Source organism: Osmerus mordax, chromosome 14 (genome assembly GCF_038355195.1).
Source record: "Osmerus mordax isolate fOsmMor3 chromosome 14, fOsmMor3.pri, whole genome shotgun sequence".
NCBI classification, from domain to species: Eukaryota; Metazoa; Chordata; class Actinopteri; order Osmeriformes; family Osmeridae; genus Osmerus; species Osmerus mordax.
Window position 1 is genome coordinate 17,587,791 of NC_090063.1, and position 25,486 is coordinate 17,613,276.

At 49.0% G+C, this 25,486-nt stretch overlaps 1 protein-coding gene across 1 annotated transcript in view; it reads right to left on the bottom strand.

Moving 5' to 3' along the window:
• Nucleotides 1-613: 613 nt before the first annotated feature.
• Nucleotides 614-25,486, bottom strand: part of fam13a (family with sequence similarity 13 member A) — a 36,242-nt gene continuing 11,369 nt past the window's right edge. Inside the window, exons 3-20 of the mRNA XM_067251107.1 lie at nucleotides 24,644-24,685; nucleotides 21,779-21,820; nucleotides 21,253-21,483; nucleotides 20,449-20,632; nucleotides 17,878-17,948; nucleotides 17,522-17,558; nucleotides 14,779-14,953; nucleotides 9,329-9,394; nucleotides 7,802-8,015; nucleotides 7,520-7,661; nucleotides 7,127-7,208; nucleotides 6,738-6,943; nucleotides 6,310-6,393; nucleotides 5,219-5,314; nucleotides 4,182-4,265; nucleotides 3,353-3,543; nucleotides 2,666-2,767; nucleotides 614-2,487 (exon numbers count right to left, since the gene is read on the bottom strand). Coding sequence (XP_067107208.1) covers nucleotides 2,364-2,487; nucleotides 2,666-2,767; nucleotides 3,353-3,543; nucleotides 4,182-4,265; nucleotides 5,219-5,314; nucleotides 6,310-6,393; nucleotides 6,738-6,943; nucleotides 7,127-7,208; nucleotides 7,520-7,661; nucleotides 7,802-8,015; nucleotides 9,329-9,394; nucleotides 14,779-14,953; nucleotides 17,522-17,558; nucleotides 17,878-17,948; nucleotides 20,449-20,632; nucleotides 21,253-21,483; nucleotides 21,779-21,820; nucleotides 24,644-24,685 — 2,173 coding nt within the window. The 3' untranslated portion in view covers nucleotides 614-2,363. The remainder of the gene's footprint in view (nucleotides 2,488-2,665; nucleotides 2,768-3,352; nucleotides 3,544-4,181; nucleotides 4,266-5,218; nucleotides 5,315-6,309; nucleotides 6,394-6,737; nucleotides 6,944-7,126; nucleotides 7,209-7,519; nucleotides 7,662-7,801; nucleotides 8,016-9,328; nucleotides 9,395-14,778; nucleotides 14,954-17,521; nucleotides 17,559-17,877; nucleotides 17,949-20,448; nucleotides 20,633-21,252; nucleotides 21,484-21,778; nucleotides 21,821-24,643; nucleotides 24,686-25,486) is intronic.

The window sequence follows — 25,486 nt, forward strand, 5'->3', positions numbered from 1 at the left end:
AGAGGGTTTGTTAGTTTGTAGTAGTTTTGATTTGATTAACTCAATATTCTCAGGCTGGCCCGTGAACATCAACATAGCACGATGTTATCCAACGTCACGCGGTGAGAAACTGTAAAGATGCACGTGTTTGCGAAGTTCTATTTAGTCATCGAGACCTCGACCGTTCTGATTTGAGTTTATTGGCTGGACAGTGTGCTACTCTGCCTGCCCCCCTACCAGTATTACATCATGAGGATATCGTTTCATCTTCCTTCTTACCGTGTTGTTCTGCAGCTGGATATCCACTGTGTTAGAGGAAGAGATTAATAATCATAATTCCAACCAGTCTTGTTTCTTGGTCAATGTATGCATACTCAAGGGCTTATTAGTGGCTGTAACTGGCTTGTTTTGAGTATATATTTACTTTTGTACCTTTTTAAATGGATGAATTATTTATCCTTATATTTTTTCCTGAGCAAATAAAATTCAATTTCACCTCATACCACCCTGTCGTGTTTTAGTGAAATGTGACGTTTTTATCTCTGGAAATTTTTTAATAAATGTAACTAAAACTAAAGGTGAATCATGCAACCACCAACACACACCACACCAGTGAAAACCCAACACCACTAAGTCAGTAAAAATACGTCTGGTTTTATATAATATATACAAAATACAAATACGATTTATGTACTAAAATGTACACACACAAATTCATTATGTCCACCAGTGTTTACATTCAATAAAAACGAAAGTCACACTGTCAAAAACTATCCATTTTGAAGACAAAAAAAGATGTACTTGCTTATCTTGCAATGCAAACACAGATTGTGATCTATATTTACAAGGAACAGACTGAAGATGAGAACAGCATGTCAGGCTGAAGGATCAGAGATGGTTTACGGGCCCTTGAAACATACTGGGACAGAAAACAGCTGATTTTACACAAAGTGAAAGAAACAACACAAATAAACAGGAAGTCGAACGCGTAACCTTAGCAACCAGTGATCACAAGATCTACACTATGATAATGTATACATTGATGCACTATGACTATGCTATTTTGGTATGAAATCATCCAAGTTATTGTCTTTGGATCACACTCGTCCTACAACACTACTTGTTCTGCATTCTTCTACAAATCAATGCTGCTCTTGGTTAATTTTTGTTAGATGTAAAAAATAATAATGTCAAGAATGTTAAGTTTCCTCGGTTAACATTATTTCATTTCAGGTAAGCTTGGCACTAATCATGAAGAAGTAAAACATTTTTAACACAGTTTGATTTGTTCTGATTGTAATTGTCTCCCTTACAAAACTATGCAACAGCCCTCCTACTTTCTTTGATTTTAAAATCTGTAAAAGAAATACAATTTATACATATTAAGAGTCAAATCCAAAACCTCCAAGAAAAATAAACATTCTCTCTGCTTTGATGGAAAAACTATCAGCAACAATTAAAACATTCATAGGATGAAAATAAATAATACAAAACACTTTTGTGAGTTGCAAATCAAATCAACTGATGTTTCGTCCATCTTGCTGTCCAACTGACACCCTCTCTCTTGCCAAAACGGCAGACATTTTGAAAGTGGCAGCTCTGTTTGGGAGTTGGAAACAGCAACATGGAGACTGCTCTCCATCACTTCCTGTCAGGACACATCCCACCAGACTGCTGTCCTCACTTCCTGTCGGGACACATCCCACCAGACTCCTGGCTCCCAGAGAGGGAAACCAAGGAGATCTCCACGGTACGGATTAGCCAGGCAGCTAGCGGGGATTAGCCACGCAGCTAGCGGGGATTAGCCATGCAGCTACATTTACATTTAGTCATTTAGCAGACTTACAGTAAGTACAGGGACATTCCCCCGAGGCAAGTAGGGTGAAGTGCCTTGCCCAAGGACACAACGTCAGTTGGCATGACCGGGAATCGAACTGGCAACCTTCGGGTTACTAGTCCGACTCCCTCACCGCTCAGACACCTGACTCCCTAGCTAGCGGGGATTAGCCACGCAGGTAGCGGGGATTAGCCACGCAGCTAGCGGGGATTAGCCACGCAGCTAGCGGGGATTAGCCACGCAGCTAGCGGGGATTAGCCACGCAGCTAGCGGGGATTAGCCACGCAGCTAGCGGGGATTAGCCACGCAGCTAGCGGGGATTAGCCACGCAGCTAGCGGGGATTAGCCACGCAGGTAGCGGGCCGCTCAAGACAAACGTGTGAACAACACAGATGGCAGGAGAAAAAAAAGGAAGGGAGGGTGAATGAAAGAAAGAAACAAAAGGAAAATATTTTGAACGTTGTCTTTATGGAGGCTAGGTATTCACAGGGTCGTCCATCTCAAGATAGAGTCTCTGTAGTTAGTCCTCATGGTTGTTTATCCGTGTTTAGATGAACTTGGAAGAGTCTCTCTTGCTGATGAGCACTTCCAGCAGGCGGAGCTTGGCCTTGACATGCTTGTACTCGTTATACTCGACAGCCAACGGGGAGCGGTCTTCCTTCTGCACGTTTCTATGGAAACAAGGAGTGGGGTTGTAAAAACAAACAAAACGTTAGGGAAATGGCCGACGTTCAGAGTCCGCAGCGCAACCAAACCACAGGAAATATCAGCCGAGTTTCATAACCTTGATGTCTTTGGCAGCTAACCGTGAGCCTGATACAGCAGGGGGCTGCCAGGAAAAGCCCTCACCTTCCGTTTTGCCTGAAGAACTGGTCCTCAAACTCTCTGAGGTTTTTGCGTATCCTCTTCTTCTCCTCCCTGGCCTCCTGCAGCTGCACCACGAGCTCCTCCCTGGTGGAGAGAGACATGTTAGACCTTCAGGAGTTTGGTCCTCCCTGGTGGAGAGAGACATGTTAGACCTTCAGGAGTTTGGTCCTCCCTGGTGGAGAGAGACATGTTAGACCTTCAGGAGTTTGCTCCTCCATGCACGGCCAACCTCGTAGAGTACAACACATCGGTGGCTCTCAGTTGTAAATGAGATACGTTCATCGATAAAAGTGAACCTATAAAATAACCACTTTGCTTCAAATGCAATAATTTCTCTACACATTTTTGTTTGTGTCAAAGAGTATAGTCCACACTGTAGTTATAGTATTCTGGTAAGACGGAGTAAAGCTTCGATACCAGGATTGTTCAACTCTGGTCCTCAGCGACCCCCCGCCCCGCATGTTCTAGATGTTTCCCTGCTCCAACACTCCTGATTCTAATGAATGTTTCGTTATCAAGGTCAGCAGAAGCCTGGTAACGACCCACTCATTAGAATGAGGTGTGTTGGAGCAGGAGAACATCTAGAACATGCAGGACAGGAGGTCATGCGGACCAGGGTTGAGAACCACTGGTCTGGAGGATCAGATTAGAGAGTTTGGCCTAGCTTACATGGTGGCAGAGTGCAGGTTGGACAGCCTCATGTCGGTGGTGCTTCTTGAGGGCGACAGCTCGTCCACCGGGGAGATGAAGCCTTCCTCCTCCAGCTGCTCCAGGAAGCCCAGCATGCTGAGGTCCGGACGCTCCGTCACGCAGGACGGAGGCTTGAAATCCCCCTCGTCCTCCGAGCCGTCCTCCTCCTCCTGGGGAAGGAGAAAAGGGGTCAGAGGGGGGCAGCAGCAGGGAGAGGGTGCTCATTGCTGAGGGGAGCTGGCCCCCAGCCCTGGGGCCCAGCGGTGGACCTCCAGGAGAAGCGCAGTCTGGAGCGAGAGGATCATAGGTTGTTAGTTGCTAGATGTTGACTGTGGCTCACTACAAGCTGCATGCATTCGTCGCGGCTGTTCTGATTGTGGTCGTGTTTTGATTCGATTAATTTGTTAGCAGGCAGGTGTCCGTGTTTGAGAGTGCATATCTTCGAGGAACACACACTGGCAATGGTAGCATTCCTCCCCCCCTCACACACACACACTGGCAATGGTAGCATTCCTCCCCCCCCTCACACACACACACACACTGGCAATGGTAGCATTCCTCCCCCCCCTCACACACACACTCTCGCAACCAATCAGGTCCAAGTCAAAGAAAATGGAAGCACCCGGAAACAACTCGGTGTCTACAGATTTGCACACGGAGCTAAAGTGCAGTGGTCCAATCAGCAGGCCTTGATCAGGCTGGGGTGAGGGGTGAAGGGAAGGGTGATTGGATGACGGGGGATGGGGGCGGGATGAGGAAGCCTGAGCAATCATTGGTCGGTTTTGGAGCTAAGGCGTGGGCTCTTCACCTTGATGTCGTCAAAGAAGAGAGCGGGAACGCCCTCTATTATGGGCTGTAGCTGGGGGCCCCTGCGCTTGCTGGATGGGGAACCCTGTAGTGTGGGTCGACAAGGACGCGTTACCATGACTATGGGACTGACCCAGAGCAGTCAAACACAGCACAGCACTGGCCGGCTGGACGCCATTTTGTTCTGATTCAACGTCCTTGTGTGATTTTAAACCTCTGAAACACCAGATAACTGCTTTTTAACACAGAACACGAACGCAGCTGTTCACTTCTGGACAGAGTGCTAGATGGGAATGTCCCTGTGTAATACGGATTAAAGATAGCATATTATATAATGCATACACCACAGCAGGCCCAGAATACAAATGCTAGATTATGTTTTCACAATGTTTGCCCCAACAAATAATCCTAACTCAACAGGCTCAAATACACATACCGATACCATATCAGACTTCTCATACAATATAAAGCAATATAAATGTGTTGAAATGAGGTAGATATTCTAACCCTGTAATCTTTGCATGGGCGTTATTCCAATATAGTGGTTTGCTCTCATGAGTATTCTGTTTATTCCAGTCCAGTCATACCAGATAATCTCCCATGTTAGATGATAATGTGACTTTCTTTTAGAAACGTTTTTGTGACCCTGTGGCTGTGTAGCAAGTGTTATTTTCCTTTGTGTGTGTGTGTGCGTGTGCGTGTGTAAAACCAGATGAGACACTGTGACCCAAGATACTAACGTCTGATTCGCTGTAAAGACCTGTTGATGCATTGAGCCTCTGATGCGAATTAAGCGTTAGCCTTGAGGCTAACTAGCCAATGAGGCAAACTCGCGGACTCTGAGGCTATGCCTACAGCGGCAGATGCTAACGCTAATGCTGACCTTAATGCTGCGGGCGATTACGTACCCAGACGAGCTTAGTGCATCTGACGTCTCTGATTAATGCTAACACTGCAGGCGACCTTCTGACACCTGGGAGCTGATGTGGAGACAGGCTAGCTTTAGCGTTGCGTGGCTAAATCGCTTGCTGTACTCACGATGACTGGGATTGTGGAAGCTCTGCAGAGTATCTGTTTGACCAGGCGATATCGATCATACAGAGGCTTCATGATCAGCCTCTCGCTCTTGGTGATCTGGGGGGGGGATAGAGACAGACAAGGCGCCTTGTTAGTTAGGTTACACCACAAGCACAACGTTATTATCGCAGTAGAAATTACTATTATTTGTGTTCCCCGCGCATGGTGGTAGCTGAGAGATGTTACTTTGCGATGTTCCTTTACTACCACCGGAAATACTGTTAGAATTACTGTTCCTGCTCCTTCATCTCCTGTAGTAATTTCTTTATGCACCATTTGTACGTCGCTTTGGGTAAAAACGTCTGCTGAATGATATAATGTAAATGTAATGTCATGTAATAGGCTAGCCACGAGGTCTACGTTGTTAGAACTCCTCTCCGGAGCAAACCGGGCTGCGATACTGGGTTGACGTGAAGAGCGGTGACAGCTGACCCAGATCCTCCAGTAGTCTGTTTTCATGAGAAGTAAAGGCAAGTTTCGGGCTATAACCATGACAGCACCTGTAAGGTGAGCAGTAGTTCACCTACACTTACTGGTTAATTACACAATTAACGAGGGATGAACAACAAGCAAGTCCAATGACTTAGTTACGTCCTCACCTCAGATAGAGTTGGTGTCAGATCTGTTCTAAAGAGACGCTTTTGTTTTGGGTTCAGCCGCTGTCTGGTCTAACATGAGGAATTCATAATGGCAGACTGATAAGGCCATGTCTCTAACCCAAACCACATCATTTCTTCACTGAAGGTCAACTTTTCACTGTGCTCTGAGATGTGCGTAGATGGGTCACACACACACACACACACACACACACACACACACACACACACACACACACACACACACACACACACACACACACACACACACACACACACACACACACACACACACACACACACACACACACAGAGAGACGGACAGGTTTTAAACACCTACTCTTCAGTTGTGATCTAGGTCAGTATCTATCAGGATTGGAAGTATTTGTTGTGAGTCTTCAGCCATCACTTACAGTGTGTGTTTGTGTGCGTGTGTGTGTGTGTTTGGTAACTCACTGGTCGTCCATGGATGCCCTCGTAGTAGAGAAGAGCCTTCTGGAGTGCCACTTTCTCTGCTCCGATCTGCTCACGTGTCATATCCTGTCAGAGAACAGGAAGTCAGTCCCCTACACCCTCAGGTACCCCATCTAGGCTGCTAAAACATGACCACCGTTAGACACACACTTCTTCCAGGTCATATAGTTAAAACTCAGAAAAAGACTAGTTTATAAACAAGGGAAGCTAAGTTTTATGGCTGTTTGTGTTGGACATTAACATGCATCATATTTCTATTAATTTAGTTTTTCTTGGTTTGTTTCTCTTCTTTTTTTTAACGTGTTTTAACGCGTCAGTTTTTTTTCATTGTTTTGTATTGTTATTATTTATGTAAGAGCAGCTGATGTGTTTTTGATTAAAAAAAACTGTAATTGTCCTAATAAAATCACCTTGATGTCGTCGGGCCGGCCCACCTCCTCCCTCTTCTCCTGCAGCCGGCTCTGCACGGCCCCCAGGGTGGCCTCCACTGGGGGCTGGGGGGGGCGCTCCTGGGAGGGCTTCTTCTCCAGTTGGGAGCCGAAGCTCTTGGGGAGGGTGTTGCTGCGCTGGCGCGTCAGGGGGGGCAGGTCCTCCTCAGACTTCATCAGCCTGCTCTCTGGGGGAGCGGGGGGGGGGGGGGGGGGGGTAGAGAGGAGGGGAAAGAAGAGGTAGAGATTAAACACACCCATTCTGGTGATTCTATGATTTTAATTTCAATTCTTCGACTACTCAAATTTTCTAGCTTCATTCTCTTCAGTCAGTAAATGAAGGAAAACTTGGTAGTGATTTCACTGCTGACCTTTCAGGTCCTTTCGCAGCTTGGCCAGTTCGTTCATCCATCTCAGAACCTCTGGGTTACCCGCCTTGTCGCTGTGAGACGGCTGTCAACAACAACAACAAACACAACGTCATTCACTCGTTCACATCAACAGCAGCCTTCATTGTTTGCGTACAACAACGTCAGAATTTGAATTAATTGACCTACTTTCCTGACATTTGCTCCTGAATCATATGACTCTCATTAGCAATCCGGCTAATCTTGTTTACGGCCAAGTGAAGCCGACCAAGTGAGTGGAATTTAATTTAGTTTGCTAAGAATCCCTTGTTTATGTCCAATTGTGTTTCCCTCTTGCAGGATGAGGAACTGGGGTGGATAGAGCATTTGACTGCTGACCAAGAGGTAGTGACCTACCCTGTACTTGCGCTCATCCTCAAACTTCTCCTCGTACTTGCGGATCTTCCTCTTCAACCCGTGGATCTTCTTGGAGAGCTGTGCTGAGGTCAGCTCCTCTCTCTCATCATCACAGGAGCCCAGAGAGGAACTCCTTCTGCGACTGCAGCCAGCGGGAAATCAACATATCAGGAACTGCACACACACACACACACACACACACACTCACACTCACACTCGCACACTCCCGTCACCCCTCAACACCACAACTGTATAAACTCTGGGTGATTGTGCTTGGTTTACCTGACGAAGGAGTGAGCGTTGGGGGGTGAGGGTGGGACCTCTGTGTCGTCCAGGTAGTGCTGGCAGTGTCCGTAAGCGTAGGAGCGAGGCGACAGCATGGGGTCTCCCTCCTCCTCCAGCTGGCGGATGAGGCGCCCCCCGGGGTGAGGGGACAGGCGGGCCTCGTCGCGGTCCATGCTCTCCCTCTGCCACGACGAGTAGGCCGGGGCTGGCTCTAAGGAACATCAGGACCATGAACACCTCAGCCTGGCTGTAGACTGTCTGTCGATTTGATTTGTCTGTAGACTGGCTGTAGACTGTCTGTCTGGTCTGTAAACTGTCTATAGACTGTCTGTAGACTGTCTGTCTGGTCTGTAGACTGTCTGTCTGTAGACCAGACAGCACACAGACGAGGAAAGAAACAACACTATCACAGACCTGACCGGCAAACAAGCAGTGACTGTGTGTGTGCGCACGTCTATGGAACTTGGCTTACGATAGTGAACAGCTGTTTCTCACCTTCCTAAAGACAGAGCTGAAAGTTGAACCAACACACACACACACACACACACACACAGAGTTACACGTAACATGCATGTTCTCCTCCATGCTGTTCTGATGAGTCTCCCAGGCTGACACTGTGAGAGCGTCCAGACTGGAGGTGCGTGTCAGACTACCCCGTCTACTCTACCATCGAGCCACCAGCGCTCGTCTCCAGGACAACAACTTCTTGGCATGTCCTCTCGACAAGCGAAGGTCATCAAGAGAGAGCGAGAGAGTGTGTGTGTGTGCGGATGAAAAGGCTCTGAAACACTTTACTATGAAAACCTTCTTTCAGATCGACCTGCCTGTGACAGATGTTTCCAAGTCGACGGCTTACATCTCTCCCCATCTCTCATCTCTCTCCCTTTCTCATCTCTCCCCCTTTCTCATCTCTCCCCCTCCGTCTCTCTGTCTGTCTCTGTCCTTTGCTGTGTGTGTTCTGTGCCTGAGATGGACAACAACACAAGTAACTTAGGAAAAGATAAAACCCAGAGAGAGACAGACAGAGAGATATGCCTCAGTATATTGGTTTCCCAGAGAGTTTGAGCTCACAGAGCTTGTTGCTAGGAGAGCAGAGAAGGTTCTGGAGAAACCTCTCACGCTCCCCTTCCTCTCTCACACACACACACCCTCCTGGTGTCAAAACAAGCGTCCACAGCGGTAGTGCTGCTGTCTACGTGCGCTTACACCAGCAGAGAAAACACAGCATCATAGTCTCAGACCTTAGTGAGTGTGTGTGTGGGAGGGGGGGGGGCGGGCTGTGTGTGAGTGGGGGGGCTGTGTGTGTGTGGGGGGCGGGCGGGCTGTGTGTGTGGGGGGGCTGTGTGTGTGGGGGGGGCAGGCTGTGTGGGGGGGGCGGGCTGTGTGGGGGGGGCGGGCTGTGTGTGTGAAGTTTGTGCTGCAGCAGGAACAACTACAGCAGCTCTCGGTAACAGTGTTGTCATGCAGCATACTAAAGGTCATGCACAAAGCCTTCTAGATCCTTCCACGACCAGTACTACTTACCATCATGGCAACTCTGATGGAAAAAGCTTTTAAAATCAAGGAAGGGGGTGCTAAAGAAGGGAGAATCTGGTGGGAAAGAAGGAAAGAGAAATGGAGAAGAGGGGGAGGGGGAGGGAGCGGAAAGAGAGGCGAGAGAGGACAGAGTGAGGTAAGCAAGTGCCTCAGGGGAAAAAGGTTGGAATTGTGGACACCTGAAGATGTACATGCTTTCTCTCCCTCCCTCCTCCTCTCTCCCTCCCTCTTCCCCTCTCTTCTCTTTGCTCCCTCCCTCCTCCTCTCCTTCTCTCCTCAGTATAGCTGTGTACTGACCCCTGGGCTCTGCAGGGTAGAGGTCCAAATCCACCCTCCATCTCTCCATCCTGTCTTCTTCCCCAGTCAGAAGGAGCTCTGCCTGAACACTCTGAAGCCCTCAGAGCTTCTGCATGAAGCAGAGAAGAACCTTGGTTCTGATCAAGGTATTACGCCAGTAGTTTAACCCTCTCTCTCACCTTCTCTCCCTCCCTCTCTCTCTCCCTCCCTCTCCTCTACCTCCTTCCTTTTCTCCCTCTCCTTCCCTCCCTCCATCCCCCTCCCACTGTCTCTATCTCCCTCCCTCTTTATCCTCTTCCTTCCTCCCTCTCCCTCCCTCCGCTCTCCCTCCCTCTCCCCCTCTCCCTCCATCCCCCTCTTCCTCCCTCCCTGCCTCCCTCCCTCTCTCTCCCCCTCTCCCTCCCTGCCTCCCTCCCTCCCTCTCTCTCCCCCTCTCCCTCCCTGCCTCCCTCCCTCTCTCTCCCCCTCTCCCTCCCTGCCCTCCTGTCTGCTCACAGCAGCATAAGAGGAACAAGCCCCCCAGTCTGACTGACTCAGCTCACATGTGAGTGAGACTCACAAGCGAGTGAGAATCACACCAGGATACAACCCTCCAGCCCATGCTCTCAGCAGCCACACAACACACATTACACACAGCAACACAACACACATTACACACAGCAACACAACACACATACCACACAACAACACGCAACAACACAGATAACACACACCAACCCAACACATAACACAAAACAACACACAACACACAGCAACACACAGCAACATCAACTGTAATCAGTGTTGGAACTCTGCAGTCCTGATGCCACATGTCCTACAGGAGGGTCTATATGCACTGCTTATACGTTGCGCTGGATAAAAGTCTGCTGAAGGAATCATATGTAGACGTACAGTTAGGTCCATAAGTATTTGGACATTGACACAATTTTCATCATTTTGGCTCTGTATACCACCACAATGGATTTGAAATTAAACAATCAAGATGTGCTTCAAGTGCAGACTTTCAGCTTTAATTTCAGGGTATTTACATCCAAATCAGGTGAACGGTGTAGGAATTACAATACATTTTATATGTGGCCCCGCCCTTTTTAAGGGACCAAAAATAATTGGACAAACTAACATAATCATAAATCTAATTGTCACTTTTAATACTTGGTTGCAAATCCTTTGCAGTCAATGACAGCCTGAAGTCTGGAACCCATAGACATCACCAGACGCTGGGTTTCGTCTGTTCCATGGCCAGGTGTATGTTATTCCCTCATAAAGGGAGTTCGTTATTTCATTGACAAGGAGCAGATAAAAGGTCTAGAGTTCATTTCAAGTATGGTATTTGTGTTTGGAATCTGTTGCTGTCAACTCTCAATATGAAGTCCAAAGCGCTGTCACCATCAGTGAAGCAAGCCATCGTTAGGCTGAAAAATCAAAACAAACCTATCAGAGAGATAGCAAAAACATTAGGTGTGGCCAAATCAACTGTTTGGTACATTCTTAAAAAGAAAGAACGCACTGGTGAGCTCAGCAACACCAAAAGACCCGGAAGACCACGGAAAACAACTGTGGTGGATGACAGAAGAATTCTTTCCCTGGTGAAGAAAAACCCCTTCACAACAGTTGGCCAGATCAAGAACACTCTCCAGGAGGTAGGCGTATCTGTGTCAAAGTCAACAATTAAGAGAAGACTTCACCAGAGTAAATACAGAGGGTTCACCACAAGATGTAAACCATTGGTGAGTCTCAAAAACAGGAAGACCAGATTAGAGTTTGCCAAAAAACATCTAAAAGAGCCTGTACAGTTCTGGAACAACATCCTATGGACAGATGAGACCAAGATCAACTTGTACCAGAATGATGGGAAGAGAAGAGTATGGAGAAGGGAAGGAACTGCTCATGATCCAAAGCATACCACCTCATCAGTGAAGCATGGTGGAGGTAGTGTTATGGCGTGGGCATGTATGGCTGCCAATGGAACTGGTTCCCTTGTATTTATCGATGATGTGACTGCTGACAAAAGCAGTAGGATGAATTCGGGCAATATTATCGGCTCAGATTCAGCCAAATGCTTCAGAACTCATAGGACGGCGCTTCACAGTGCAGATGGACAATGACCCGAAGCATACTGCGAAAGCAACCAAAGAGTTTTTTAAGGCAAAGAAGTGGAATGTTCTGCAATGGCCAAGTCAATCACCTGACCTAAATCCAATTGAGCATGCATTTCACTTGCTAAAGACAAAACTGAAGGGAAAATGTCCCAAGAACAAGCAGGAACTGAAGACAGTTGCAGTAGAGGCCTGGCAGAGCATCACCAGGGACGAAACCCAGCGTCTGGTGATGTCTATGGGTTCCAGACTTCAGGCTGTCATTGACTGCAAAGGATTTGCAACCAAGTATTAAAAGTGACAATTAGATTTATGATTATGTTAGTTTGTCCAATTATTTTTGGTCCCTTAAAAAGGGGGAGGGCCACATATAAAATGTGTTGTAATTCCTACACCGTTCACCTGATTTGGATGTAAATACCCTGAAATTAAAGCTGAAAGTCTGCACTTAAAGCACATCTTGATTGTTTCATTTCAAATCCATTGTGGTGGTATACAGAGCCAAAATGATGACATTTGTGTCAATGTCCAAATACTTATAGACCTAACTATGTGTAAATGCAGACTGGGTAATGCACACAGCCTCCACTAGAGGGCACTCTGCCGAGAGCTGCAGTCACCAGTCTAACCACAGCTAACCCTTCCACAGCCCCAGAGCCTGCTGGTCTAGCTGATCAGAGATCAAGTTTTCTTTAAAAAAGTGTGACCTTTGACACTTTGCGCACAAAGAGCTTGAAACGTGCTGACGGCAAGCAGTTACCTTGGAACGAGGTTGACCTTCTAAAGATCATGTTGGCATGGTGTTCATACATGTCACTACATACAACAACTCAACAACTCCTAGTGTTGAAGGCACGAACATCACAAGATTGTTACACACAGGCAGTTGGAAAGGACATTTAAAACAGCTTTTAGATCAAAAAGACCATTTGACAAGTAATAATTTCTCTCTCTCCCTCTGTCCCTCTCCCTCTCTCTCCCTCTACGGACTCCTCCCTTTTCTTGCTTTTGCAATCTGTCTCCAAAACAATAACACCTTCATGCATGCAGTAGACTCCCCTTTCCCTCCAAGCACCAAACACAAGCAGGTCATTACCGCCTTCAGGATTAACAGCTTAATAAACACACGTCCACAAGTCTCCCTTTCTTTTCAAATCTTTTCCCCCTCGTCTGATAAGACTTAATCCTTGAGTCCCCAGTAACAATAGTGTGTAAAAAAAAAAAGAAGATTTCGAAACCTTGAAAAAGGGTTGGTTTTCTGTTGTCTCGTAGATGACCTTCCTGAACGTCAACATGATCTGGCCAGTAGAGAGGACTGTCTCTCATGTAGCCAGTAGAGAGGACTGTCTCTCATGTAACCAGCAGAGAGGACTGTCTCTCATGTATCCAGCAGAGAGGACTGTCTCTCATGTAGCCAGTAGAGAGGACTGTCTCTCATGTAGCCAGTAGAGAGGACTGTCTCTCATGTATCCAGTAGAGAGGACTGTCTCTCATGTATCCAGCAGAGAGGACTGTCTCTCATGTATCCTGCAGAGAGGACTGTCTCTCATGTAACCAGCAGAGAGGACTGTCTCTCATGTATCCAGCAGAGAGGACTGTCTCTCATGTATCCAGCAGAGAGGACGGTCTCTCATGTAGCCAGTAGAGAGGACTGTCTCTCATGTAGCCAGTAGAGAGGACGGTCTCTCATGTAGCCAGTAGAGAGGATGGTCTCTCAGAATCAGAATCAGAATTCGGTTTATTCGCCATGTATGTTATACAAACACGGAATTTACTGTGGCAGGGAGGTGCAAAACACAAAACATATACAGATCTTAAATTAAGTAAAAGTACAAAAGTTTAACTATTTCTAAGAACTAAACAATCTAAGAATACAACAATTTAAATATAAAATAAAATATATATAAAAATAAGAATAATGAGCAGCGTGAATGGTCAACATAGTGCAATCGGATACTGAGATAAAGTGGCTTATGCATACTGAATTGCCATTAGATGGACTTATAATCATGTAGCCAGTAGAGAGGACTGTCTATCATGTAGCCCCTTGTTCATATATGCAAGCAGAGAACACCATCCAATATCCAAGTTTCTCATCTGGTGATTATCTAAGAGCAAACAGTCCACACACACACACCCCGCACACACACACACACACACCTGCATACACACTCCTGCACACACACCCACCCACACCCGAATACACACACCTTGCATACCCGCATACACACACATGCACACACCATCAATTTGAACCGCAAGAGAGAGATGTTCCCAATGTTTACAGACCGACATCCTTGACATTCTGCTCTCTGGTCCATCCCTTTAAGAGTAGCAGATATACGGCTCACACACACACACACAGAGCGCCCCCCCCCCCAAACCTCCCCTTTAATTATCACCGCTATGTTCTGACAGACACAAACTGCCCAGTAACTGCTACACGCACACGCAAACACACACAAGCACATACACTCTCACGAACACACACGTACACACACACTCTCACACACACACACACACACACTCTCACACACACGCACACACACACACTCTCACACACACAAGGTAGGGAATAACGTCAGCTGTGTGTGTTAAAGATATGCAGAGTAAATACTCACTCTTCAACAACAACAACAACAGGACAGCAGCACCTTCATGCATGCACAGACTCCTCCTCTTAGATCTCAACTACCTCAAAAACCTCAAACAACTCTAAAACCTCCTGAACATTACCGCACACAATTCCCGTCTTCTAAAAAACTAAAATAAATAAGTAAACTGTAAAATTCCTTAAAAGCAGTGATGTTGGCGTTCCCATGCGAGTGTGTCTTGAGAGGTTGAACATGTGGAGCAGACTGAGCCCTGATGGGACGCTTGTTTTGTGAACCAGGAGGAGCAACAGGAGGAGGAAGAGGAGGAGAGAGAGAGAAAGAGAGAGCAGAAGGCTTGCATCTGCCATCCCATTTGTAGTTTTTTTTCTCTCCGATGGGAGAGACTGTGTGTGTGTGTGTGTGAAGCAGCTCACAGGGAGAGCTCTCTCACCTCCCCAGTCGCCGTCCTCTGTCAGAGTGGTCAGCCGCGGCACGTCCTCACAGCTGCCTCTCTCCGGCTCCCCCAGGGTCCTGCCTCTCTCCGACTCCCCCAGGGTCCTGCCTCTCTCCGACTCCCCCAGGGTCCTGCCCGCCTCCGGACTCTCTTGAATCTTCATGCTGAGCGTCTGAGCCACCATAGAAGAGCAGAGCGACAGTGAAACAACGAGCTGCAGCCTGCCAGCATGCTGCTTAAGTTAGACCCCCTCCTTTCCACCCGCCCTCCGCCACGCCCTGCCCCCCACCGGGGCAGGGACTGGGGCCGTCCCTACGCCGGGATTGGCTGAGGGGGCTGGACAAAACATACGCCCATCCGGACTCAGTGTGTGTGTGTGTGCGTGTGAGAGAGAGAGAGAGAGAGAGAGAGAGAGAGAGAGAGGGAGAGGGGAGGGGTAAGCTCCTTCCTTGTTTTCTCTCTGTTTCCCACCCCTCTCTCTCTCTCTCTCTCTCTCTCTCACTGTGTGTGCGTGTGTGTGTGCATGCATGCGTTCTTAAGGGCTGTGCTCCTCCTGAGTTGTTTGTCTCACAGTAGCAAGAGCAGGAGGGAGGGAGGGAGGGAGGGAGGGAGGGAGGGAGGGAGGGAGGGAGGGAGGGAGGGAGGGAGGGAGGGAGGGAGGGAGGGGAAACCCCCAGCAGATTAGACACCACGCAGGTTGACTGGGTGATTTTTTCTCTCTCTTTTCTTTCTAAAAATATTGCGCTCTCTTTAATTTTCTCTCTCTCTCTCTCTCTCTGCAGACGGATCTCCTCATGATATTTTCTCTGTTCCTCTCAGGTTGTGAACACAGTCATGTAGTCAGCTGGTCATGTGAGCGGTCTCACGTAGCCTCTAACACTGTGTGTGTGGGTACTTGTGTTTGGAAGCTTATGTATGTGTGTAAGAATGTTTGTAAGCTTGTGTGAGTGTTTGTGTATGTGCATTTGTGTGTGTTGTCCCACCTCCTCATTCAGGGACAGTTCTATTATTAGGGGACAGATCGGAACACCTCTTCCACAAGACCTCATAAAGATGACACACACGCACACACACATACAACAGATGTTTGATCAGCTCTACAAGGAAAATCCTTTAGTTGCCTGTGATTACAAGGCAAATCCTGTATTTTCACAGTACTGCAAGAACTAAACAGGACCGCACACACACACAGAATCCCATTCAGAATTAAAACACATTAAACTGTCTAGTAGCATGCGGAGCCTGTCGGCTAGTAGCATGCGGGGCCTGTCGGCTAGTAGCATGCGGAGCCTGTCGGCTAGTAGCATGCGGAGCCTGTCGGCTAGTAGCATGCGGGGCCTGTCGGCTAGTAGCATGCGGGGCCTGTCGGCTAGTAGCATGCGGGGCCTGTCGGCTAGTAGCATGCGGAGCTTGTCGGCTAGTAGCATGCGGAGTCTGTTCAGAAACTGAAACATTGAAACACTGATACAGCAGTAGAGAGAGGGAGAGAGAGAGAGAGCACTGATACAGCAGTAGAGAGAGAGCGAGAGAGAGCACACTGATACAGCAGTAGAGAGAGAGCGAGAGAGAGAGAGCACACTGATACAGCAGTTGAGAGAGAGGGAGAGAGAGAGAGAGCACACTGATACAGCAGTTGAGAGAGAGGGAGAGAGAGAGAGAGCACACTGATAAAGCAGGCCCTGCTGTAGTGTGTGTGTGTGTGTGTGTGCTCAGAGCGCACACACACACACACACTACTTAACATGCACTACTTAACATGTTCAGGAACACTAAATATTACTGTACACAGGAGCCGTTACACAGAAAGCTTTCAGTTCTGTTCCCAACGGTGGTATGTCAGTGCAAGGCAGGGCTCTGAAACGTTGTCATGGTAACGGATGACTGATGACATCAGGTATTGTGTGTACATAAATGTTCAATATGAATATACGCAATAATTCGTACTAATCAAGTACTCATCAATGATGCAAACCGTATTTTTTTTTACTTGTTTCGATAATTTTTTTCCAACCTTTAAAAACTTTTAGTAATTAATTTTTTAATTTTTTATTTTATTTAAACCTTTTTTTATTAAAAGTTTTTTTCCACACTTTTTTAAACAGTTTTTCCCCCAAAAAATCTTGCTTCGCACCAATGTTACCACAGTAAAACATTTATTTACTGATGATGAACGTACTGATTGTAGACGGGGAAGGTTTTTTAGTTGCTGTCATGTATGGAATATGGAGGTAATGTGATGTTTATCTAGTTGAAGTTGGACATGTTTCACATTCCAGGGTTAGGGAGATGGTGCTACCCGTCTCCCTCTCCCTCTCCCTCTCCCTCTCCCTCCCTCCCTCCCTCCCCCTCCCCCTCCCCCTCCCCCTCCCCCTCCCCCTCCCCCTCCCCCTCCCCCTCCCCCTCCCCCTCCCCCTCCCCCTTCCCCTCCCTCTCCCTCTCCCTCTCTCCATTCTGTTAACCACCAGACCTGGTAACATGCTACCCCTCTCTCACCCCCCCCCCCCCCCCCCTTGCGGGAACCCAGTCAGCCATGTCATCATCTACAATGTACAACACATCAGATTTAGAACAAGGTCAGGAAAGGGGGAGGGAAGACAGATAGAGGTTTGTGTGCGTTGGGGGAAGGGGGGTGGAGTGAGAGAGGGTGAGGCTGAAGGGAAGTCAGAAAGAAAGGGAAAGTGTGAAAAAGAGAGAGAGAGAGCGGATTTAGGACAACTATAGAGATAACAGTAAAGCTCACCTGTGATAAAGGTAGACCATCGCTTTGACCATCACTCCTGGAAAAGAGAGACAGAGAAATCACATTTTTGTTCTTTTTCCATCCAGTTAGGAGTTACCCCGTCATATGACGCAGCCACAGCAGCTCTCGTCAGCCTGCGGGGAACTCAACTTCTTAAGTGTGTGTGTGTCATTTAGTATACATATGTAAAATACATGTATTTGGTTGACCTTTGCTGGTCTACCCAACCCTTCTCTATCCTATCTTACTCTACCCTGCTATAAAACAGTGCTCCTGTGTAAGCAGGTGAGCAGGTGAGCTGTGTCTACCTGCACGTGTCAGATATCCCCCAGGTGTGGCGTCAGCGAGGAGCATACCTGTGTCCTCGTGACTCCATGATGATGTCACCTCCGTCACGATGGCAGTCTCCGGGTGCACCTCCCCTCCTCTGGACCGGTACACAAGCACAGAGCAGCTGTCATGATGACTTGTTTTGGTTTTGAACTTAACAGTAAATAACTGTTTTCTATTTCGGTAGGTAAGTAAGTGCTGTGTTAATACCAAGGGGACTGTAGTCAGGAGGCCAGGAAGAGGACAGGAGGACAGGTGGACAGGAGGCCAGGTGGACAGGAGGCCAGGAAGACAGGAGGCCAGGAAGACAGGAGGCCAGGAAGACAGGAGGCCAGGAGGAGGACAGGAGGCCAAGAGGACAGGAGGACAGGAGGAGGACAGGAGGCCTGGAGGCCTGGAGGACAGGAGGCCAGGAGGCCTGGAGTACAGGAGGCCAGGAGGCTTGGAGGACAGGAGGCCAGGAGGACAGGAGGAGGACAGGAGGACAGGAAGACAGGAGGACCGGAGGAGGACAGGGGGACAGGAGGACAGGAGGAGGACAGGGGGACAGGAGGACAGGAGGCCAGGTGGACAGGAGGCCAGGAAGACAGGAGGACCAGAGGAGGACAGGGGGACAGGAGGCCAGGAAGACAGGAGGACCAGAGGAGGACAGGGGGACAGGAGGCCAGGAAGACAGGAGGACAGGAGGAGGACAAGACAAGCTTGTTTTATGTATAATTCCACTGGCCTTCTAGGTCAACTTTACTAAATGTGTCTCTCTCTCCAACTGTCTAAAAAAATATATACATATACACACACAAACACTCCACCGGGATCAGTCTTGAACTATATCCAAGCTCACATCACATCATCATCCCACCACTGATACCTTGTATTGCATCAGACCCCCCCCCACACCTTGAGCCACTATGAGAGCTGTGTAACAGTATTGGGTGTCTGAACTCTTACATAAGACACACACACACACCTGTCGGATATGATTGCATGTCTTAGAATAAAATCAACCAGCTTACACACACACACACACACACACACACACACACACACACACACACACACACACACACTCACACGCACAGTTGACATGCTTAGACTTCTCAAGAGGCTCCTCAACAAGCCTTGTCTCATCACATGACACTGCTGCTTCCTGTCTCATCACATGACCCTGCTGCTTCCTGTCTCATCACATGACCCTGCTGCTTCCTGTCTCATCACATGACCCTGCTGCTTCTGATAAATCACTTCCTGCCTCTTAACCAATACCAAGGAGCCTACAACACCATGACACAGCACGTTTGTGATATTTTTCTCAATATGTAATTAAGTTACGTTAATGGCACATTTCTCAGTTTCAAGATGAATACCTTGGTTGAATACTATCTTTGTTGGTTTAACTTAAATCAAATCTATCGAATCAAAGCCGACAATACAATCCAGTGACAGTGAAGAGTGCCACACACACACACACACACACTACAGTTGTTTGCTACGGTAACCTTGCACACAAAACTAGAACAAGCTTCAGATAAGAGACGCCCCCCATCCCCATGACGACAGCAATAAGTGTTGTGGAGTTGTGGGTGAAAACAAAAACACTAATTAGACCTTGAATGACTCTGCCCTGCAATTTGCACAGTTATTGCATCTAAGTGTGTTTGTTAGTGTGTGATGGAGTGAGAGAGTTAGGAAGATGTGTGTGTGTGTGAGAGAGAGAGAGAGAGAGATAATGTGTTTGTACCTGTTAAGCAAGAGCAAATGCATGAGTCTGTGTGAGAGCGTGCGTGTTAGCATGTGTATGTTAGCGTGTGCGTGTTAGCGTGTGTATGTTAGCGTGCGTGTTAGTGTGTGTATGTTAGCGTGTGTATGTAAGCGTGTGAGTCTTAGCGCGTTCACAGCCAGCACAGTGCTGCTCCACTCCACTTCAAGTCGAGGCTAACAGCTAACTGCTAACAGCTAACAGCTAGAGAACAAGCGTCCCTTGTTGCCTTCCCCTGCCACTACCCTCCAACTCTGAGCTGTTCTTGTGAAGCATCACCACAACTACTGAGTCATAATAGCTCCCAGCACCGCCAGCTAGCGGGGCACTAGCCAGCTAGCGGGGCACTAGCCAGCTAGCGGGGCACTAGCCAGCTAGCGGTGCACTAGCCAGCTAGCGGGGCACTAGCCAGCTAGCGGGGCACTAGCCAGCTAGCGGGGCACTAGCCAGCTAGCGGTGCACTAGCCAGCTAGCTAGCTCAGAGAGGCACGTGCATCAGAGCCCAAGAGCCCAACCTTTTTGTCCACCTGTCAGAGTTCCAAGACTGGGTCCGGTTTCTCAAAATAGACTATTAAACTTCAAGGGTCAGCAGTTGCCCTGGGTTTTTTTTTCTGTGAGAAAAACAATTTAAAGCGATGACTGTGCGTTTCCAAGATACAAGCATGTCCGGGAGGGTTTGTGAAAACAAATAATAAAGATAGAGAGAGGACAGTATGAGAGAGAGAGGATGGTATGAGGGAGAAAGAGAGAGAGGATGGTATGAGGGAGAAAGAGAGAGAGGATGGTATGAGAGAGAGAGAGAGAGGTTGGTATGAGAGAAAAAGAAAAAAGAGAGACTCACGGTGAGGGTGTGCTGGTTGTCGAGGAGGGGTCCCCGAGCGCAGCAGGGTTTGGGCAGCCTGGTTCTGGAGGGGGGGCCCTGCCCTCCTCCCCGGACCCCGCTCACCGGCTCTTCCTTCCTGTCGTCCCCCAACACAGACAGGAGGTTCTCCTTGTCTGGGTTCTGCTGCAGCAGAGACGGAGATCTGCTCACAGAGAGAGAGAGAGAGAGTGATAGAGAGAGATAGAGAGAGAGAGAGAGAAAGAGAGAGAAGGAATCAGACACTTTCCTTCCGTATCTCTTTCTCTCTGAGTCCCAGAGGTAAAGAACACAGCTGTCCCCTCTACTATACCTTCCCAGGAACCCTCTGTTTAGCTTCAGCTGCTAATTCTGTTTACCCCCCCCACACACACACACACCCTCATACACACCCACACACACACACACCCTCATACACACTCATACACATCCTCATACACACTCACACAGAATCCGTCTCTATTGACGTTGTTGTGTCTAATCTGTGTTTGACCCTCACGTCCGGGCCTCTCTCCGCCAGCCTGACCTCCAGGAACATGCCCCTCAGAGACACAGGCAGCCTGACCTCCAGGAACATGCCCCTCAGAGACTGGCGGCAGGGCTCTAGAACGCGACTAAACCAAAACACCAGCTGAGAAGACTTAAGCTGCTGGGTAAATACTGTTTACCTGGCCACTCCTCAACAGTCTGAGTTTCCCTGGCAGGGAGGAGGGGCCAGAAGGGAATTGAACCTGGGTCATTCCCACTAGAGCAGCATGAGGACAGAATGAATACAGGAGTGCTGACCCAGGGAGCCAGGCGGCGTGCCTCCTGTCCTGCTGCCTCTGCTGCCTCTGCTGCCGGTGACGCTGGCGGGCGCTGGGGGGGGCCGGGGGGCTGGGGGGGGCCGGGGGGCTGGAGGGCGCTGGGGGGCTGGGGGAGGGCGACGGGTCGTCCTCTGAACTCTGACCTCTGGAGGACGAGGAGTCGAAGAGATGCTGCTCCACAGCCGAGCGAATGGTTCTCTCTAGAAAACTACTAAAAGAAGGAGAGAGAGAGACAGAGAGAGAAAGGGGATATAGAGAGAGAGAGAAGAGAGAGATATAGAGGAGAGAGAGAGATACAGAAGGAGAGCGAGAATAAGAGAGAGGTTATATGATCTGATTCGCTATGCGCTATCAAGCATCTGAAATATGAAGTCTCTCTTCCCTCACTCTCCCAGAGGAAAACTCTGCCATACAATGTCGTCTGTGTTCCTAAACCTGGCTGGTTGTGGTCATCGATGTGTGTGTGTGTGTGTGTGTGTGTGGGGGGGGGGGGGTTGGGTACTTACTTTGCTATGTCTGGTTGGCAGTGAACAGGAGAAAGGTGGCTACTGTGAGAGATGGTGATGGTGAGAAAGAGGGAGATAGAGGGAGGGAAAGAGGAGAGAGGGAGAGAGAAGAGAGAGAGAAGTGTAGAGTATTATCACAGCTGAGACAGGTGGTCATAACAGGTCACTGAGTAACAGTTAAACACCTTGAGGCCCAGTCTCCAACCTCAGACAGCGCAGAGTGTGTGTGTGTGTGGGTGTGTGTGTGTGTGTGTGTGTACAGTATGAAGCCCCTTAAGGAGACTGCCAAGGTGCAGGCTAATTGTTTGGCTGCCATGACTACCTGTGAGCTGTAATCACCCAGACACACACCCCCAACCACACACACGCACAAACACCCTTCTAACATACAAGGAAAAAAGTAAGGTGCCAAATCTCACAGACGGCTCCTGGTCTTTCAGAACCCAGCCTAACTACATCCAGCACCACACAGAGGGCAGCCTGGCTGTCTACATCCAGCACCACACAGAGGGCAGCCTGGCTGACTACATCCAGCACCACACAGAGGGCAGCCTGGCTGACTACATCCAGCACCACACAGAGGGCAGCCTGGCTGACTACATCCAGCACCACACAGAGGGCAGCCTGGCTGACTACATCCAGCACCACACACAGGGCAGCCTGGCTGACTACATCCAGCACCACACAGAGGGCAGCCTGGCTGACTACATCCAGCACCACACAGAGGGCAGCCTGGCTGACTACATCCAGCACCACACAGAGGGCAGCTTCTTCTTGGCAGGGTACATACTCTGACGGATATTACTGGACAGACATGTTGTTTGACTCACAACAGCCGTGTTGACAGTGACAGCACAGATGACAGATAGAGGGATTGGATGGAGAGAGGGAGGGAGCGAGGGAGGGAGGGAAGAAGAGAGGGAGCGAGGGAGGGAGGGAAGGAGAGAGGGAGGGAAGGAAGGAACCAACTGCTGTTGGTTGTCGGCCATATTTAGCCAGCGAGCTGATCAGGCAGTTATCATCTTCATCGTGACTGGGTGAAAAGTTGTCATGACACATCCACCCATGCCAATACACACAACTCTGGTAAGATACCACTCGTGTTCCCACACCCACACACACCCACACACACCCACACACACACACACACACACACACACACACACACACACACACACACACACACACACACACACACATTCCAGGAAGAAACAAGAAAATCGAACGCAATCCTGTCCCTCCAGTCACAGTTCTGTGTGACTTGGCTGGACGTCCTCTAGACACACTGTGTCCTCCACTCTGACCATTGACACACTGTGTCCTCCACTCTGACCACTGACACACTGTGTCCTCCACTCTGACCACTGACACACTGTGTCCTCCACTCTGACCACTGACACACTGTGTCCTCCACTCTGACCACTGACACACTGTGTCCTCCACTCTGACCACTGACACACTGTGTCCTCCACTCTGACCACTGACACACTGTGTCCTCCACTCTGACCACTGACACACTGTGTCCTCCACTCTGACCACTGACACACTGTGTCCTCCACTCTGACGGGTAGGACACCTGCTTTGTCTTTTCCAGTACGGTAGCAGTGGAGGATTGTTCTAGTTTGGAAGGAGCCGTGGGGGGTGGGGGGGTGGGAGATGGTAGGGTCATGGAGAAGAATAACAACCACACCGAAGGTCAAAATCACGTCTGCCTGGTGTTGCTTTACTGTATCCATGGTGACAGACGACAACAGCAACAGCTGGCAGACAAGATTGTTTTCTCTGGGGGTAGCAACAGCTAATTGGGGTACGGGGGGTGGGGGCAGTGATGGACACTTGGGAAAATGCTGGCTAGCAAGCCCAACTCATGTAGTCAATCAGAGAAGATTCTAGCTAGCTGACAGTTCACAGTGATTCTATCTATTTATTTATATAGATCTCTTATCTATTTGTATATATACATGTATATATAATCTATATGAAGCCCTCTGTGTGAGTGAATTAAGAAGGGAAAACAGGACGAGACAGGAGGAGGAGGAGGAGGAGGAGGAGAGGAGGAGGAAGAGTTGGAGGAGGAAAATGGGGAGGAGGAGGGGATGATGTAGGAGACCTATAACCAGGAAGATGACCATGTCTTCTCAAGTTGCAAACTCAGGCGAGGTCTAATTCCATAGGTCGGTTTGGGAATTTGAACCAACAGCCCCAAGGATGCTTAGATGACATCATCTCACGTTGCTTCAAAACAGGAAGTGATGACATAAGGCCAGGTGTCGTCGCCGAGGGACAGTGGAGGATCAAGTGTCAGAAACAGGTTCTTACAGGTTCCTACTGGGGGCTGGTGTGTCAAGGTGTGGTCACCACCACACCTGAACGAGGAACGTCTAAAAGCATTCACCATTCCCCACCAACCATCCAAATGACAGATGGTAACAGTTTAGTTTTTGTGGAGTTCCGTATCATGTTGTCCTATTTAGACTTGATACTTACGTAATACTTATAGAACAACACTAATGAGCACCAGTCTTGTCTTGCTAATTAATAATGTTTGACAACAGACTTGTTTTTCCAGAGTCGTGTTTTGCTTTCGAGGGAAAGATTGCCCTCCCTCCCTCCCTCCCTCCCTCCCTCCCTCCCTCCCTCCCTCCCTCCCTCCCTCCCTCCCTCCCTCCCTCCCTCCCTCCCTCCCTCCCTCCCTCCCTCCCTCCCTCCCTCCCTCCCTCCCTCCCTCCCTCCCTCCCCTCCCTCCCTCCCTCTCTCACTTAGGTGTGTGTGTGTGTATGGGTCCAGAGTGGATTTGTGGATTTGTAGTTTGTAAACGTGTCAACATGCTGGCTGTTGCTAAGGAGACAAGGGCAGAGTGTTTACCTCATGTAGAACGGAGAGATGGATCTGTCTGTTTCCAGGGAGCTGGAACACACAATCATCACCTGTCAGCTGACCTTCATCATCATGTTATTTACATTTCTACTGTTACTGTACTGTGGATATAATATTCAGAAGAATAACATTTAAATCATACATTTCATCTGTAATCTTCAATGTGCAACAATGTCGAATAATCTGCATCGCAACTGAATCCACCACACAACAATGCAGCCTGAAATGTCCAAGGAGTGCAGGGGTCATGGTGGGGTCATGGTGGGGTCATGGTGAGAGGCAATGACGTCAGAGGACTACAGGGGTCATGGTGGGGTCATGGTGGGGTCATGGTGAGAGGCAGTGACCTCAGAGGACTACAGGGGTCATGGTGGGGTCGTGGTGGGGTCATGGTGAGAGGCAGTGACCTCAGAGGACTACAGGGGTCATGGTGGGGTCGTGGTGGGGTCATGGTGAGAGGCAGTGACCTCAGAGGACTACAGGGGTCATGGTGGGGTCGTGGTGGGGTCATGGTGAGAGGCAGTGACCTCAGAGGAGTGCAGGGGTCGTGGTGGGGTCATGGTGAGAGGCAGTGACCTCAGAGGAGTGCAGGGGTCGTGGTGGGGTCATGGTGAGAGGCAGTGACCTCAGAGGAGTGCAGGGGTCATGGTGGGGTCGTGGTGGGGTCAGGGTGAGAGGCAGTGGCCTCAGAGGAGTGCAGGGGTCGTGGTGGGGTCGTGGTGGGGTCATGGTGGGGTCGTGGTGGGGTCGTGGTGGGGTCATGGTGAGAGGCAGTGGCCTCAGAGGAGCGTACAGTAGACCCTGCCCTCCTGAGAGCAGGAGGGGAACCAC